The following is an 18,952-nucleotide window of genomic DNA, read 5'->3' on the forward strand; positions in this document are numbered from 1 at the left end:
TTCACAAGAAAAAAAAAAGAAGGAAATTTGACAGAAAATAATTGAATCACCTGTAACTGTCCATACGGTAATTGTAGTCATCGTAGCGGCTTGGACCTCTCTCAAACTCCCTGTCAAATCCCCGGTCATAGCCTCTGTTGTACTCTGGGTCGTTCCTCCTGTCAGAGCCACGGTCAAATCCCCTGTCGGGGCCACGGTCAAATCCCTTGTAGGGGCCACGGTCAAATCCCTTGTAGGGGCCACGGTCAAATCCCTTGTAGGGGCCACGGTCAAATCCCTTGTAGGGGCCACGGTCATTCCTTCTGTCGTCACCACGGTCAAATCCCCTGTCATAACCACGGTCGAAGTTGGACTCAGGGTAATGATCACGGTATCGTCCCATGCTGCAATCAGGAAGAGAGAAACATCACATGAAACATGTTTATCTGCCGAAAGTCCAAAATATAAGCAAAGGTTATCCGAAATCACCAATCGGCCCCACCATTGAACATTTCCACAACCATTTTGAGTTTTTATTCACATCAAGAACTCGTCATAAAAACTAATGATCCGTGCAAGTGATTTCTTTGATATATTGCTCAAGATAAGCATCACTGTTGTTATAGTCCGTTACTGCTGCTCCCCTCTCCACGACCAAATAGGGTGTAGCTGTGCAATATTGCAACAAATGTCCAATCAGGTTCAATGTTACCACAGACAGCAAAAAAATAACTGCCACAATTTTTTTTAGCTCGCCTGATCGAAGAACAGAGAGCTATAGCGATACCCCCGGCGTGAGCGTGAAAATGTTAAAGTTTTTGGTGCAAGTTATTTAGAAGCTTGCCATTCATTTAATATGTGTACTAGGATGCTGATATTTGGCATGGAGGTATATTTGGGGTATATTATTGATGTAGTGAAGCCTGGTGTTGGCGCAGTGGTTCGGGCAGTGGCTTGGGATCCAAAAGGTCCTGAGTTCAAGCCCCGTTGGGCCACTGAATTAATGCACCAGGGGGTTGACTCAGCCTGGCATCCTTCCGAGGTCGGCGAAATGAGTACCAGTATACTGGGCCGGTGTATACCCCGGTTAAAATAGGTGTACCATATCCCTGTCGTAAGAGGCGACCAGGGTTGCGTCAGGAAGGGCATCCGGCGTAAAACATGTGCCAAATCACTATACTATGCGGATCATACGGATGATCCGCTGTGGTGACCCCTAACGGGAGGAGGAGGAGAAGGAAGAGGAGGAGGAGGAGGAGGAGGAGGAGGAGGAGGAGGAGGAGGAGGAGGAGAAGAAGAAGGAGGAGAAGAAGAAGGAGGAGAAGAAGAAGGAGGAGGAGGAGAAGAAGGAGGAGGAGGAGAAGAAGGAGGAGGAGGAGGAGGAGAAGAAGGAGAAGAAGGAGGAGGAGAAGAAGGAGAAGAAGGAGGAGGAGAAGAAGGAGAAGAAGGAGGAGGAGGAGGAGGAGGAGAAAAAAAAGGAGAAAAAGGAGGAGGAGAAAAAAAAGGAGAAGGAGAAGGAGAAGGAGGAGGAGGGGGAGGAGGAGGAGGAGGCGGAGGAGGAGGAGGAGGAGAAGAAGAAGAAGAAGAAGAAGAATATTGATGTAGTGAAGTTGAAATAAAAAAATAATTTCAAATGTTTGAAATTTTTGACCTGTTTTGAACTTAACTTTTTTTGTAGCACAAAAACGTTAAAGTTTTTGGTGCAAGTAATTTAGAAGCTTGCGATTCATTTAATATGTGGACTAGGATGCTGATATTTGGCATGGACGTTCCTTTGGGGTATACTATTGGTGTAGTGAAGTTGAAATTAACAAATGATTTTAAAAATTTATAAAATTTCAACCTAAGATGGTGTCAAAGCCACCCAATGCTCGTCTGTTTATACGAGACGCTTGCCATTCATTTAATATGTGTACTAGTTTACTGATTACAATATACAAATACATATATTGCTTTAAAATTATTTGGATCAGACTTCACTGCAATGCTTTATAAAAAAAATATTATTAGACGAGTCTTTTTAAAACGATAAATGTATAAACAGGCGAGCATTGGGTGGCTTTGACACCAACTCTCTGGTTGGTATATTGTTGAGGCTCGTATGAGAGCGAACACACAACGCACAGCAAGGGGGGCAGGTGACAAGAGGGGTGGGAGAGGGAAGGACAAAACAGTGGGGAACAGAGACATGAGGAGATCTGTGGAAGGGAGAGGGATTGGGCGAGGATCACGGGGAATACAAGATGGACACGACAGGGAATTTTTCTTACAATATTCTTAAAGCATCACGAAAAACCAGTTGTGAATAAGACCTTTCGTTCTTCACTTTGGTGCTTCCTTCTCACGACGTTCACAGCTGCAATTGCTTGGGCTTGTGAAGTCACCACATACACATATTGGTCACTACAAATTTACTGTTTTTGAAAAACAATGTTGAAGTGCTTCGTACAGAGTAAAGGTCTGTTGGCAAATGCAATAAATACGAGAGCGAAGTTGACGTTGCGCCGTCACAATTCTCCCCATGTCCCACTGAAAGCAAAGTTAAAAGATGGGAAAAAGTTCTACCGGGATTAACCCAACATCCAATTGTAAGTTTAAAAAAATCCCCCCCCCATCTTGACCCGTGACTCTTACTTAAGTCCCTATCCCAGGGCATGAACATGGGGTCAACTCCCCAAAAAATCCTGACATATTCATGCCTCAATGTTGATTGCATGTACAATCCTCAATGTTGATTGCATGTACAAAGTTTCATTGTTAAAATGTTTAAAAATGTGTCTGTTTCAATTTCAATTGCACATTTCAATGTTTGAGCTTTTGACCCTACCGCAGGGGATGGGGTCAAAATGATACTGTTCTTGCACCTTATTGCCATGTGGTGATCATAACTACCAAGTTTGGTGAATTTCTGCCCATTCGTTTGGGAGGATGTAGCGTGACAGACGGACAAAACAAGACAAGACAAGACAGACAGAGCAAATTACAACATTACCCTGCTTGTTTTTTTCCTTTTCAAAAAGCGTGGGGATAATAATCAATTGCAAATAAAGATTGTTGAAAACATGGGTGGGAGTTGTATCATGTCGAGCAATGTACATGGATCTCACCTCATTGCATTCCAACGTTAAGTAATGTAATGAAGCAAGAACCTTCGAGTTCATCGTTGGAATTTGTCCGAGTAAGGTTGGATTCCGAGTGAAGAGTCCAAAATATATTTCCGCATAATTTAATGACAGATTAAAGATTAAATCATCATTCGAGTAATGCTTTTAAAATCATATTCTCAGATGCTTAGTATAAAAACATTCTCTCGCTGCTTCATTTCACGTCGACAGTCACACACCACCACACTGCCCCACATTGCTACATCAAAAACTGTCGAACTCGAATTGATCTTGAAACAAATCTTTCTCCGGTTTTGTTTGTCAGTTTTGGCTGGCTCTCTCCTGCACTTCAGAATATTCTGTGCCCTCTGTTCGTTCTCGTTTGTCTGACGAGCTGCAAGCGGTGTGCTGTGACTGTTTTCCTGGTCCATCAGCACACTTCTAAAAGAGCAGTGGTGCAGAACAGGTATATCAAAATGCAAAATGTTTTGCATTAACACATATTCTTTGCAAAAGATAAGCCATCAATTTGTTATCAATCAATCAAGTAATCATGAAGACTTTGGTAGTCATGGTGCTTGGTACAGACCGAGTTCGTTGCCGGAATCTCAAGAACCTGGGTGTCACATTAAAGTCTGAGTTTCTCATGTTAAGAGTCTGGTTCCAGAAAAACAGTGGCTCAAGCCTGAGTCTGAGTGCTGCACTCGAGCTCGACATCACTGCAGTAAACTCATTTACAGCTCAATCAAACTTTGCGGTTGTACGAGGACCCACGAAACTGGGAGGTACGTACTATAGATCACGGTCCATGTACATGCCAGGCGAGGGTGTGCGGGAACGTCTGCTGTTGGAGAAATCCACACGCATGTTTCTGCCATCTAACTCCGTGCCATTAGCCCGCTCCTTGGCCTGCAAGCAGATGGTACACATACCACGCTGTCAAATTCTGCATGAAAAAGCACGAGCTGGATTACCAAGTCAGCCTGTCAGCTCACCTTTTCTCAATCGTCCTACTGTTCTCTCACTCGTTGAATCTTTCTCATGGTTCAATACAGTTCTTCCTTTCAAGTCTTCAAAAGTGGACAACCACCTCATGAATCATGCACTGCATAATTGTGACCTTTTCTTCATAGCGAAATCAGATATGCCAACACTGTCAGTCTACTATTCTCTGCAAGTTTTACCAATCTGTGATTAGCAAAACCACAACAAATGCAATTGTTCAATTGGACCACAAGCTGATACCTGTAAACAAGTACTAATCAAGCTGAATGTCTGCTTTCAGATATGAAGGTTCCACATTGATGCATCTTCTACATTTTTCCTTTTTATTTCGTGCCGACAGAAAGCCTAGCTATAGCTATTTGGCTTTGAAACCACAAAAGTGCAGATGGTCTGTACACAAAAAATGCACCCTAAGAAGATAATGTTCATAGCATTTGCAATTGAAAAAAACATGGATATTGAATATCCGATTCAAAAGACTGGAAGTAGAAAAAAATAAAATAATAATAATAAAATTTAAAAAATAAAAAAACCTGAAGGAACATTCTCCGAAATTTATCATTCAATTTCCAAAATATATAATATAATTACAACAATAAAAATAAAAGAAAGTTCTTACAAGTTAATCCTGTTAAATCAATCTAATGAAAACTTTGAGAACATCATGGAACGATTTGGACGGTTCGATGTACTCACAATGGCGGCACCAATGTCCTGCAGAGACAGCTCACTAATCAGTCCATACAGTGAACCTAAGGCGTTGCAAGTCTCCTCCACACTACCTTTCAGGGTCACCAACTGTTCTGGTGAATAGTCATCAATCTCTTCCAATCTGAGAACAATACAGTGGAATAATTGGCACATTAGACCTGCGAGATAAAGGCAATGAATGAGACAACCAGAGCTACAACCTCCCCATTCCACTTCAAACAAGTACCGAACACCACATGCTAAACCACTCAACATGCATTTTACTTTCCAAAACGAAACTGAATTAAAAATTTAAACGGCAGAAGCAATTTTATGTGATAAATATTGTCAAGTGTTTGTGAGTTTGTACATTATTCTTTCATGGCCGAACCGTAACACCAAAACGCCCCAAACTTTTGGTGGCGGTACTTCAGCATCTGGGCAAGGTTTTTAAGTGACCACGCACGATGGCCTTAAAGTCCATTTTGAGGCCACCAAAGGATGCTATAAAATGTACATGGGATGCAACGATCAAACCGCGCTGCTGCCTGCCCATAGGAAAAAGGTAACCACCATGAGGCCAATAACTCCAAAGCTTTTCAATGTCCAACACATCCCGAAGCCACCGCCGGGAAAAGCTCACCCAGCTGAGCAGCACCAGGTCACCAGGCAGTGTCACTGAACCAACTCATCCAGCTATTTGAGATATCGTGTTATAGACCCTGCTAGTTGCACACAATCATCCCTGTCATGAATAAATATAATTGGCACGATTCCAATGAAAAGCCTTTTTTTAAGCGTATCTGGAATATTCCAGATAGGGTATAGTCATTGTGCATCATCCATCTGTCCGTTCGCCTCCTTTTTCAACTTCTCCAGCCAAACCGCAAGGCCGATCTGTACTGGCTGAAATTTGGCAGCAACGTTCCTCTCCTGACTGGTAACAGGAATTGCAAAATTTGTTCCAGTCACATGACTTTAAATAGGTCAAAAATCTTCTTCTCCAGACCCACCAGTCAGAACGTTACCAGATTTGGGTTGCAACATGAGGAAAGAGTCCTGATGTTAAATCGGAGGCCATGCCAACCACATGACCGGAAGTGTGTCAAAATGGTGGTCACATAAGTTCCCTCTAAAATCTTCTTCTCCTGATCCACCAGTCAGAACGCAACCAAATTTGGGTTACAACATTAGGCCGGAGCCCAGATAAGCAACACATCTGGTGGTCCTACTTATTCTTCTTCCCTGATTACTGTCAAGGAGCAGAGGAGTGAGGATGACTGCTCGCATTTACCAAAGGAAGCATGCACATGGTGTCCTTTAAAGGAATTACCAGTGTGCCAATGTGAAATTATCCGACAAATAATCGTAATCGTTAAATGCAGGCCTTATAAATGGAAACCATGATGGCAAAGAACACAAAGAATGCAATGCCAGCAATGGAATAATAACCAGTCCACACATGCTTTGCAAAGTACTGAATACAACGCTACGGGTATCACAAGATGGCATGTACAGAATACTGAGGTAATATGCAAGCTGAAAATGGTAGCATATCAACCACCAAGGATCCAAGCAGTGCAGGGTCAAGAAAATTTTGGTTTGGGGAAATTCTTTTTTTTCTTTATTCACATCGATAAATGGCCGGACAGAGCAAGCATGAACGTCGCTCGACTTGGCGACGGAGTCACGAGACGCTGTTGATTGGCTGTGCAAGGTTAAGTGAACTGTGATTGGCTCCTGGCAAATGAGGTCAATAAATCATGACTGCACCTATTTCACTGTTCTTGGAATAACAAAATAAAGAAAATTAGAGCGACAAGTAATTCCCCAAAAATTGGGAGGCCTCGGGGCCCACAGGCTTGCTCGTACAATTGTGAATTGACAAACAAGTCAATTGCAGGTGAGAAGTGTAATTAGGTCTTTGAGATCTATCATTTGGGAGACCGTCTTGCTTTTGGTATTACATGTACGATGGTGGTTGCAATGTTGACTTTTGCAATGATACTCCAACTCATACAGTTATTCTACACACAGTCATGGCCAAATATATTGACACCCTTGCACTTTTTTCAAATAATGCACCATTTCTTCCAGAAAATTGTTGAAATAAAAAATATATATTTTGGTATCCACGTATGTATTTCTTTGGTTTGGGCCACATATGGACCAGACAATATTATTGGCACCTTTTTGAAGTTGTTTGAAATAATTTCAAGCAGGTGATTCTCCTTTACTTTGGAATTGAACTCACCTATGGTGAGTTGCAGGTGCCTGCAATATAAAAATAATACACCCAAGTGGGTTTGACGGTCAGCTCGGTACTATCTAAAATGGAAACTGTTGATTATAAACAGGGCCAGACGACAGAGGTAACGAGAAACTTGTCGGTCAAATTAAATCTTCTTAATAATCCATATGAAACCAATTATTGCCGTCTGATGCTTCCTTATAGGCCATTCGACTAATCAGTCATTTTGCACTTGATGACCCTGTAACCTTGACCCCGAGGCAAAAATGCGAAAAAGGGCTCAGACGATCTATGGAAAGCAACTAGTATTTATCATCGTGCAAGTTAGAACTCAATCGGCCGAGACGTCTCGGAGGAGATAGAAAAATAAAAATTGTTGACAGGCAGACAGACAGACGGATCTGAGGACATCAAACGGTTTTATTAGGTCAGCGAGCTGACCTAATCACTCATTCAACCAGTTTGAATAGAGAAAAGGAGTCATTCTGCTCTTTTGTGTCACTGTGTGTAACGCAATGAGCGTGGAGAAAAGAAAAAGAGAGAGAGAGAGAGAATTGTAGGTCAGACACAAGATTGTAGCTAAGCTTGGACAATCTCAAGACTACAAATCCATCTCCAGAGACCTTGATGTTCCTGTGTTTATCGTGCACAATACAATGTTATCAGGAAGTTTAAGGCCCATGGCACTGTAGCCAACCTCCCTGGAAGTGGCCGCAAGAGAAAACTTGATTGAAGATTGCAGCGAAGGATTGTTCAAATGGTGGAGAAAGCACCTTCATCAACTGCCAAACAGATTCAAGCTGACCTTCAGACACAAGGTACAACAGTTTCAACTCACACTATCCATAGCCAACTCAATGAAAGGGGGTCTGTTGTAGGGTAGAAGACCCAGGAGAAACCTCCTGCTGAAAGACACAAGAAAGCCTGACTGGAGTTTGCCAATGTCCTGTGGACAGATGAGACCAAATTAGAGATTTTTGGTGAAGCACATCATCTCTGTTTACAGAAAACAAAACGAAGCCTTCTATTCAAAGAAAAGAACACCTTCCCTTCAGTCAAAGATGGAGGAGGTTTAGTGATGTTTTGGGGGTGCTGTGCTGCCTCTGGCACTGAGTGCTTTGAACGTGTGCACGGCATCATGAAATCAGGAGATTTCCAAGGCATTTTACCAAGGATTACCAAGGCAGAAGGCATTTTGGAGCGCAATGTTCAGCCCAGTGTCAGAAAACTGGGTCTCCGTCGAAGGTCATGGGTCTTGCAGCAGGACAATGACCCCACACACACTTCAAATAGCACCCAGGAACGGTTCAAGACAAAACGTTGGACTGTTCTGAAGTGGCCAGCAATGAATCCAGATCTAAATCCCATTGAACACCTGTGGGGAGATCTGAAAATGGCAGTTGGGATAAGGCACCGTTCAAATCTGGAAGAATTGGAGCAGTTTGCACAAGAAGAGTGGGACAAACTGCCAGTAGAGAGGCGTAGGAATCCCATTCATGGCTATAGGAAGTGCTTGACTGTGGTTATTTTGTCCAAAGGCTCTGCTACCAAATAATAAGTCGAAGGTGTGAATAATTTTGTCAATGCCATTTCTTTTTATGTTCTGATTTTTATAATGATATATGAAGTGCTAAATCAAAAACAAAGGTTCTGTTATATTAACAGTGAAATAAAGAATTGTGGAAACCAAACACTTGTCAATTTCAACTTATTTTGAGAGAAAATTGAGTTATTTCAAAAAAAATGAAAGGGCACCAATATTTTTGGCCACGACTCATTCAATAATCCACCAACTCACAGTGAAAAGTCCGGTGGTCTCGTGCTTGCACAGCCTTTGAGTTGCTTTCATTTGTGCCAAATGTCAATTTTTTTGTTGTTTGGTTTTGTAATGGAACCACTCGAGATGGGTGGGAAACGACGATGAACTTGCCAGTATACAGCCCTTTTTGACCAAATGGACAAGTCTCTTTCTCATGATATGATCAAAGTTGCATCCAGGGGCAACTGATTCGGCAAGATAATATGTTGCTTCGACAAAATGAGAGGTGAGGTATAATCCTGCTTTCAGGGGAATTCACGCATTGTGTTCCTCCAAGCCCGGCCCTCGGTATACTGCAGTTAGAGTGGAGGGTGGTGGGCTCTTGACTGAGGAGTCTGAAGTGAAGGCCCACTGGGCCGGTGACTGAGCAGCTGAACCAGGCTGATCCACCAGCTGTTGAGTTGGATGTCAGGTGTGCCACTATCCCAATTGCTGACCCTCCAATCAACTGTGATCCATCTTCGTTTGTGCTAACAGGCTCCGAATGACATGGGCATAAAGCTCCTGGGATTTGAAACATCCATGCTGAACTTCTCAAGGCTAGTGGAAATTCTGTACTCGTGTCATTGCATGCAGTTCTGTGCTCTGCTTGGAGCACAGGCATCATCCCAAATGACTGAAAGAGACCCTGTTGTCCCTCTCTGGAAAAAGAAGGGTGATCGTCAGGACTGCAACAACCGAGAGGTGAGGCTTCTCTCAGTGTCGGGTAAGGTCTTTGCTCAGATAATTCTTGACAGGGTTCACCACCACTGGGATTACGGGTTTCCTGGGTCAAAACTAAGATCTAGTCTTTCCATGGCATATTGGATGCTGCTGTCCTGTCTGTACCTCTTTGGGGCAAGGATGTTGAGGTTATGGAGAGATTCACTTTCCTTGGCAGTGCTATTCATGTGTCTGCTGGCTGTGAGCCATCGGTCAACATATGTCTGGATCGGGCCTGGGGAGTCAAGGATTCACTGGATCATGGGGTGTGGCACTGCCAGTACCTGTGCGGGAAGACGACAGTCGGAGTCTTCACGTCCTTGGTGCTTCCAACCTTGTTCTACGGATGTGAGACTTGGACACTGACCAGGGATCTGAGTTGGAGACTCAATTCCTTTGGTGCAAGGGCTATTTGGAGAATTCTTGGACATCACTGGTCAGACTTTTTGTCTAACCAGCAGCTGCTGAGAGAGATTCAAATGAGATTTGTTACCTGCATAGTCCGTGAGCGTCAGCTGCGGCTGTTTGGACATGTGGCTCGTTTTCCTGACGCTGATCCTGCTCACCAGATTCTCTCAGCAAGGGAATCTCATGGTTGCAGCAGGTTGATTGGCATCTCAAGGAGACATGGATGGGCTAGGCATCTGCCTGGAGGATGGCCAGATGGAGGCCCCTGGAGTGGATTTAGTGGATGCAGTGACTTGCTGCTCTGGCACATGCTTCCATACCTGACCTGAGAGACATAATTGGCCATTCATAATTTTTATGCTGGAGGCTCTCTTGCTTCTGACATTGCACATGGTAGGTCGTTTGCAAATTCGATGCTATGTGGTTGTAACACCGGTGCTGATGATCTGCCAAAATGCATTGAAACTGGGCCGACAGTTAAGTGTTATATATTGCTGCAGAAATGGTTTCTAGTGGTTAACAATGTAGAGCTTAGAAATAATTATTTCCATTGCGTATGTTTAGCATTACAGTGTCTTAAATTAATTGCACGAGAATATGCATCAGCTTGAGTCGTGCCTCAACCACGAATGGGCGCTCTGCTTCTGCAGAGCAGGCAGGCTTTAGCAACATCACGGGGCGGGGCATTGCCAGACATGATAAAACCACGAACGGATTTGAAGTGGGTCGGTCTGGTCAGGTGCTCGGTGGGAGATCACGTGTTTCTCATGGAGCCGGAGACTATATTCACAACCTCATTTGCTCCTCGTCCAGCCGCAAGCCGCACAGCAGTTTGAGATCGCTGCCTGCCTCTGGTCGCCTCAGTTCAGTGGCCATTCCCTGGAACATGCAGTGTTTGTGTGGGCCGCAATTGGGTATTCCTGTCTGTCTCTCTCAGTGACTGATTTAATGCTCTGTAACAAAAGTAACTGATAGGCTATTTAATGATCTGCTGTAAATCCGTACAAATCCCCAAGATGTGCATTCCATTTGTTGTGAATATACGAGGTCCGTCTAAAACGTAATGGGACTGACTTCACAGAAATTTTATTCCAAAAAATATATTGAAATCACAGCTTGTCCCCTTCAAAATAGTTTCCCTCCAGTCTCACACACTTTTCCATCCTCTTCTTCCACGCTTTGATGCACCCTCAGAAGACTTCTTCTAGGATCCTCCGGAGCTCCGTCGTCACGGCCCTTTTGATGGCCACATCAGGAAATTGGGCCTCTTGATCACCCCCTTGAGCTTGGGGAATAGGAAAAAAAATCACAAGGGGCCAAGTCTGGCGAATATGGGGGTTGCTGCAGATTTGGCACGCTCCTCTCTGCCAGAAACTGTCGGATGCTCCGGGCACTGTGAGCAGGGGCATTGTCATGGTGGAGCACCCACGTGTTGTTCTCCCACAGATCCCTCCTCTTGTCCTGGACTGATCTCATGAGGTGCCGGACGATCTCCTTGCACATGTATTGATTCACTGTTTGACCCTGTGGTAGAAACTTGAAGTGGACGATGCTCTTGATGTCAAAAAAACACGATGAGCATCACCTTGACCTTTGACTTCGACATCCTTGCTTTCTTTGGTCTTGGTGATGCCGGACTTTTCCACTGACGATTCTGCCGCTTGGTCTCGGGATCATATTCCAATATCCACAATTTATCGCCATTAATGACTCTCATGAGCAGGTCTGGATAGTCCTCGAGGCACTCGATAATGTCTTGAGAGACAGTGACTCTTTGCCATTTCTGGTCCTCGGACAACAGCTTGGGGACCATCTTTGAGCACACCTTGCGCATTTTGGGATTTTCAGTGATGATGCTCCAGACAGTGTCCTTGTTGATGGAAAGTTCCTCAGCAATCATCCGCACCGTGAGTCGATGATCTGCACACACCATCTGCTTCACATGCTCGATGTTGTCTGCCGTTCTGCTTGTTGAAGGTCTTCCAGACCGTGGATCGTCTTCAACCTCCTCCTGTCCCTCTTTGAACCTCTTGTGCCATTCAAATGCACGTGTACGTGACATCGTTTCTTCCCCGTAAACTTGCTGCAGCATTCCGAAGGATTCAGAAGGTGTTTTGCCAAGCTTGGCAAGAAACTTCAGATTGACTCTCTGCTCGCGACTCATAGCGCGACGACTCGGACTAGACAATGTGTTAAGCACGACCTGTAAAAAAAATAATCACACAATGAGCGCAGTCAACCATCACCAATCATATATGAGGCCCCGCGAGGAGGAGTGATGTAAGCGACATTTTTTTAATGATATGATGATGATAGGGTAAGGGTTAAAATAGTGCTATATGGCATTAACTCCAAAATGGCCGATGTGTCCCTGACATCACTCCTCCTCGCAGCGCCTCATATATTGCTGGAATGTTGCGAAAGACTGACGCAACCCGTTCATTCAAGTTGTGTAAGTGGAGCACACAGCAGGCTCAGTTCCGTTACTTTTTAGACGGACCTCATAATTGTAATGATTGCATCCCTGTCCCATACCTTGCCATTTCAATACCCACTCTGAGCTTACTTGGTGTCTGCTTGGGTTATTTGGACTGTCACGATCACAAGGAAAATAGCCATGTTGGCTTTTATATTTCTTTGGAGGACAATTTGGACTTGAGAGTGTTATGTGCCATTGAAATTACTCTCTCGATGGGTGCGATAATGTACTTGCACTGCCAATTTGAGTGATCGGCGTGGAGAGAAGTCTGGTGCATCACGCGATCGCCCATGGACGCTACAATACGTGCAAATAGGCCCTTGTTCCGGCTCGGAGAATCTGGACCAGTTAGCTAGTGACCACCACAACACTGGGAGTCAGGATTGGGATTTGAACCCTGGTCTGAATCCCAAACACAATAACATTATTAACATACATCTCAAATGCAAGACAAGAGTGTTTTTGTTCTTCTCGCTCGAATGTGTAGCTGCAAAGACACTTGCCGAGCAATGAAGACCTTTGCTCTCGAGTCTTGCTCCACCACTTTGAGGTTGCGTCCAGCCTTGCCAATCAAGTGCCCAACTAAACTTGTGTGGACAAGCATCTTCAGCTCCACATCACCACTGCTGTGTTTTTCCAGACATGGGAAGGAAATAGAGGATGTACAGATCAGCCAGTCATGGACAAGGATAAGCAAATGAGTGCAAATATTAATATGGGTACTCTCAAGTGTCCAAGTACTTATAAAAAGCCATGACATGGTACAAAAGCCCCAATTAATTATGCATTGTCAGCTTTACAGGATTTCATTTCAAGCAGATTCTCACCAGTGTGGTCTCCAACCCATACTTCAATGCAAAACATGCTGTCCTTATTACAAATGAAAATGCAACTTCCCATTATTATTGCTATTATCCCCAGTTCTCATTATTGCTAAACCTTTTAAATTAATCGTATACTGGTGATACCATTGGTTGGGTTTAGCACCGGTTTTCAAAAGATTACGACCAATTTAAAACAAAACTTCCCAAACGACAAATAACTGATGGAAAGAGAAGTGTTACAACTCTGTTCCTTGAAGTCATGCTTAGTTAATGCCCATTTGCGATTCAATTCAATGTTGTGGTACCTCTCTCTGATTTGGTCTGACCATGCATCCACATAGTGTGAGATGGTCACTTCATCAACTTGCAAGCCAACTGCACTTCCATTAAAAAAACAAAACTGTGACTCAATCACAACCACAAAAAATAACTGGAACTGCACTCAGTCAAGCGCACATCTGCCAGGCTGAATCGTTTACATTTTGTATTCCACTGACAAGATCCAGATGCAGGTTCAGCCTAATAAAAAAACGAATCAACTCATTCTCGTCACTTAGCTAACTCATCCACAAATTGTCATAATTCATCCATAACTTTTTGAGACATCGTGCTGCAAATCGTTTTTGGCAACATAAATCATGATAGAGAACCACCTGGATAATTTCTAAAATTATAGTATCTGGATCCGGATCTTCACCAAAATCGAAATTTGTTCTCGTCACACACCCAACTTGCCCAGCAAATTTCGTCTTAATATGTCCACAACTTTTTGAGATATCTTGCTCACAGACAAATAAATAAACAGACAGTCGAGCGTGAAAAGATAACCTCCACATACCTTTGGTGGTGGAGGTAAAAATAAGACACCACAGTTTAAAATTTAAAGTGTGATGTCGATTTGCAAGTTTTTGCAACAAGGGCAGCACAAAATGCAAAAATGTAAGAATGGCCAAATGTGGACTTGTGAGATTCAAGTTGCCTTTTGGCTACTGAGGTGTTCCAATTAATTTTCCTTCCAGAAAAGCTGAGTCAATGTTCTTCAGTTAACAAGCACGGGACCTTTCAGGGAACAGTGTGACAAAATGAAAGCATGCGACAAAATTCACATCACGAAACATGATAAAATGGTTGCGAGTTATACAAGCCAGTCCTGTCTGCTTCCTTGCGGAGCAACTCAAAGATGCGGCGACAGGCTTCAGTGCAATCTTTCACCGTCGCCTGGATAGTAATGGTCTTCTCATTCTTCATACCGGAAATATTCCGATCAATGTCAATCCTAACAACACAAAGGAAAAAAAAATGACAACCTGCTTCATGGGATTAATTCAGACATCAAGTAACCTGCACAATAAACAACTCAGAGAATACGTTACCCCACGCAGTGTAAAACTACATACATCAATAGAAAATAATGCTTTCAAAGATTGTTAAAAACAAATCCGAAAGGTACGGTCTATTGAAGCAGTCTGATACAACACCCTCATTAAGCATGTCCAAGTACTGGTAAAAGAAAGGGTTTTCGAAGTGCAAAGAAGGCGATTTGTATTCTCCAGTATTCAAGTCGGCGATGTAATTCAATTTAAATAAAATAAAGATTTTAAAATTCATAGGCATAAATTAATTCCAAATTGACACCATGTGACAGGATTGGGACAAAGCATTTGGGATCCCCACTCTGATGAAAGGAGGAAAAATAGCTCTGCAAAGCGGGCGTAACCCCTCATAGTGGGGTAGATTAAGTCAGTATCCCACAAGAATCTTTCAGTTGATGGTACAAGCTCCAAATATGGTATACATGTGCTCCAGGACCTATTCTCTCAGAAAAGTACGTTACCCACGTTGAAAAACAAAATGACTGCCATTTTTCAAGATGGCTGTCTCATAAAATAGGAAAAAGGGTTTTCAGTGCTAAAAGTCTATAAATAGGAACATGCTATTGATCCAAATGTTAAATAGATTGTATTTTGACTGGAGAAATATATTTTGGCACTAATATTCGAAAATGGTTACCAGTTTTCAAGATGGCGGCCATTGCATGACTTAAAATCAGTACTTTTGTAGCTGTCTGAGAAAATTATCACAGATATTGCTGGGCAACATCTGTGATCATGTATCGAGGTGATGCGGTCAAGCTCTATTACATTATGTGAATAAGAGTGATGTTCAAGCACAACCAGGGCACACTGGTGACATCACTGCTGTGAGACTCAACATGGGGTTCAGTGTCGGCTAATAGTGTACTACGTGTAGCTGGAGTTTACTAACCTAAACTGTAGTTTGTAGTATACTTGAGTGTCCCAAATGCTATCTAATAAGCCCCTGTATATATTTCAGCTCGAAGTATAGCTAGTTGTAGTATTACACTATTAGATAACCGCGCCTGAATTGACAGGATGTGCCAGCACGGGAGAGCTGAGCCAAGGGTAATAGGGCTTCAGTTACCCGGAAGGTGCACAGATCGCACGGGACTTAAATGGCACTGGATGAACGATCGGGCTCGGTGTAGGGCATTAGTATGTATGAACCTTGTTGTATCCCATATCTCAATGTGCTTATGTATTTTGTACGGTTTGGTGGTAAAAGGATAAACCCTCGGCCTTAACCTGTTCAATATGTCCACTAATAATCCGTTGAGTTGTACTCCTAAAACTGACTGGAGGAAGTGTTGCCTCTGTCAGACTGATACAAAAGAAGAGTTGAAGTCTCCCCCAACCCGTTGTGAGTGTAGTTCTGATGGTTATTCCATGATAGCAAAAAACCTACCACAATTTCAGGTAATCCACCAGTTACCGATCAGGTTAGAACCATCCAGATTGGATGAAGGAGGTAGTATTGAGGATACACTGAGGCGAAATAGTGCCAAGTACCACCAAATTGTCGCAAAATGTTTGACAGCTATAAACTTGAGCGTGCCACTAAAAGAGCAGCTAAAATTCAAAATGATCCAGGAGAAGGGCACTCAAAAATGTGAAGAACTAGCATGGAAGTGCAACGGTGTTTCCTATGTGAAAAGATACAACAAAGTCAAAGTTTCGACAAGCCATGACCATGCAGCTAAATGAGAGGCTTAATGAATGTGCTCGCAATCTTACGATGGCAAGCTTTTGGCTGTCTTGAGCGGTGGAGATGTGGTTGCCCTGGAACTGAAATACTACTACTCTTGCTTAACAGCTCTGTATCATAGAGAGAGGGCACACATTGCAGCCAAGAACAAAGAAAAAGTCCAGTCATCCCAAGAAAAGGAAGTCTTCCCTTTGGTGTTCTCTGAACTTCTTACCTATGTCATTGAGACAAGAAACAGCAGTGATGGGCCTGTTTCGTTTTGACTTGCTAACTTGGTGAGTCTTTACAAGGAAAGACTTGAACAATTTGGAACAGATATACCTGATGTGAACTCTACCAGACTGAAAGAAAAGCTTTTGGCAGAGATACCTGAGTTGGAAACCGACAAGGATGGACGTGATGTTTATCTGACATTCAAGAAGGATGTAGGTCCGATCATGTCAGAAGCATCAACCTACTCTGATGCCATCATTCTCGCCAAAGCTGCCAAGATATTGTGTAGGCAACATGCCTGATCACATGTAAATATGAGGGCAATCTTCATGAGACTTCAGAATACGATTCATTACCTCCAGCTTTGCTCCAATTTGTCTGCATGATTGAGCATGGAGCAGACATAAAGTCTCAACTGAGGTTTGGAGCAACTACAACTGACCTGGCTATGGCTCAGCTCCTTCAATACAACTGCTTTGCCAAATACAAAGAAGGTGCTGCCACACACAGGCATTCCAGAGACAGAGAAACCCAATTTCCGGTCTACATAGGGATGTCTGTTCATGTGAAGACAAAAAGAGACACCGAGTAGAAATGCTCCATGACCATGGTCTCAGTATTCCATATGATCGAGTACTCGACATATCAGCTCAGCTGGGAGATGCAGCTGTAGCCATATATGTAGATGAAGGTGTGGTTTGTCCTCCCAAACTGAGGAAAGGTCTTTTCAGCACATCTGCGATAGACAACATCGACCATAATCCCTCTTCCACAACGGCGACCACATCATTCCATGGAACCAGCATATCCATCTTTCAACATACAACATCAGGAAATCAAGAAGTACGGGAACCAATTCTAATTAAGAATACCAAAGTAAAGAAAGTCCCAGAAATCCCCGACTCGTATACGAATGTCTATCCTGCGTTCTTCACAACAAAGAACCCTTCTCCTCTCAAAGGCAAAGTTACATACGATTCTCTGCCAAGTCTCCCCCTAACCAATGAATATGAGTGGTTGCAGAAGATTAGCCTCACACAAGAAGTACATGACAATGTTAACATCACTTGGTCAGCCCATCATGCAGAGAAAAAGAGAGGTCTTGCATTTGAAGTGAGTATTACAGCACTTCTGCCCCTCCTTCGTGATGAAGCTCATTCAGTTGCCACTGTAAGGCACTCCATGAACAAAGTCAGGGATACTATTGCACACATAAACCCAGGACAGGTCCCTGTGATAACCACAGACCAGCCTATTTATGCACTTATCAAACAAGTCCAGTGGCACTGGCCTGACCTGTATGGTGAGGATAAATTTGTTGTCATGTTTGGGGGCCTCCACATAGAGATGGCTGCTTTAAGGTCTCTTGGAACCCTACTTCAAAGCAGTGGGTGGACAGGTGCTCTTGAGAAGTCTGGGGTAGCTTCTTCTGGAATGGCAGAGTCCTTTATTTCTGCCTCAAGTGTTACAAGAACACGCCATATGCACCAAGTTACAGCGTGTTGCCTCAACACGCTCCAAAAGGAAGCATATGAGCATCATTGTGTAGAAGAGAATGAAGAAGCTCTGGATTTTGATGACTGGTGTGAGAAACGCAGAAAAGAGAGTCCTCAATTTCAATTCTGGGATCTTGTGTTGTCAATGGAATTGGTGACGTTCTCGTTGGTGAGGTCTTTCAGGGAGGCCAACTTCGGTTTGTATTGCGAAGCACTGGCTGCTCTAATCCCCTTGTTCTTTGCAAACAACAATGTGAACTATGCCAGATGGCTTCCCATCCATCTTAGAGACATGGTCACTTTGGAACACCCTCACCCTGAGGTCTTTAATGAATTTCAACTAGGAAATTTTGTGGTACACAAGACTAACAGGGAGTTTTCTGGCTTGGCCATTGACCAAGCACATGAACAGGCCAATGCAGTAGTGAAAGGTGATGGTGGTGCCATTGGGCTTACTGAGGATCCAGCTGCACTGAGTCGGTGGATGGTGTCTGGACCAGAAGTTAGCGTGCTAATATCACAGTATGAGTTGGCGTCACTGGCCAAAGTGGCAAATGAAGATATCACGCACCATGAGCAAACCAGCCTATCTCAGAAATCCTTCTCTGACAAGGTCCAGAAATTGTTTGGTGAAATGAAGGATCTGGGCAATCCTTTTCAGGAAGAATCAAAAGACCTGCTCACATTGGACTCAAAAACCATCGTGCATCCCAGTACTGCTGAACTTGTAAGGACTCACCTTGAGAAAGGTAAAGTTGCCTTCCGAGAATTTTTCAATGGTCTGGTTGACGGAGCTTCCTTCGATAAGCCCATCAAAAAGAACAAAGCAGACTTCTTTCGCCAAGAGGCAGCTGCAACTTCTGGCGACATGAAGCAGCAGGTAGTCAAAGATGATTGCCGTCTGTTCTCGCAACTCTTT

At 43.5% G+C, this 18,952-nt stretch overlaps 1 protein-coding gene across 1 annotated transcript in view; it reads right to left on the minus strand.

The window, feature by feature from the left end:
• LOC147021310 (insulin-like growth factor 2 mRNA-binding protein 3) overlaps positions 1-18,952 on the minus strand; it is a 42,314-nt gene that overhangs the window by 8,410 nt on the left and 14,952 nt on the right. Inside the window, exons 5-9 of the mRNA XM_085891149.1 lie at positions 14,403-14,537; positions 12,941-13,063; positions 4,785-4,920; positions 3,877-3,992; positions 51-383 (exon numbers count right to left, since the gene is read on the minus strand). Of these exons, the coding sequence (XP_085747275.1) occupies positions 51-383; positions 3,877-3,992; positions 4,785-4,920; positions 12,941-13,063; positions 14,403-14,537 (843 nt within the window). The remainder of the gene's footprint in view (positions 1-50; positions 384-3,876; positions 3,993-4,784; positions 4,921-12,940; positions 13,064-14,402; positions 14,538-18,952) is intronic.

The sequence above is a fragment of the Eptatretus burgeri genome, chromosome 8 (genome assembly GCF_056783735.1).
Source record: "Eptatretus burgeri isolate ZD-2024b chromosome 8, Ebu_testis_v1, whole genome shotgun sequence".
Lineage (NCBI taxonomy): Eukaryota > Metazoa > Chordata > Myxini > Myxiniformes > Myxinidae > Eptatretus > Eptatretus burgeri.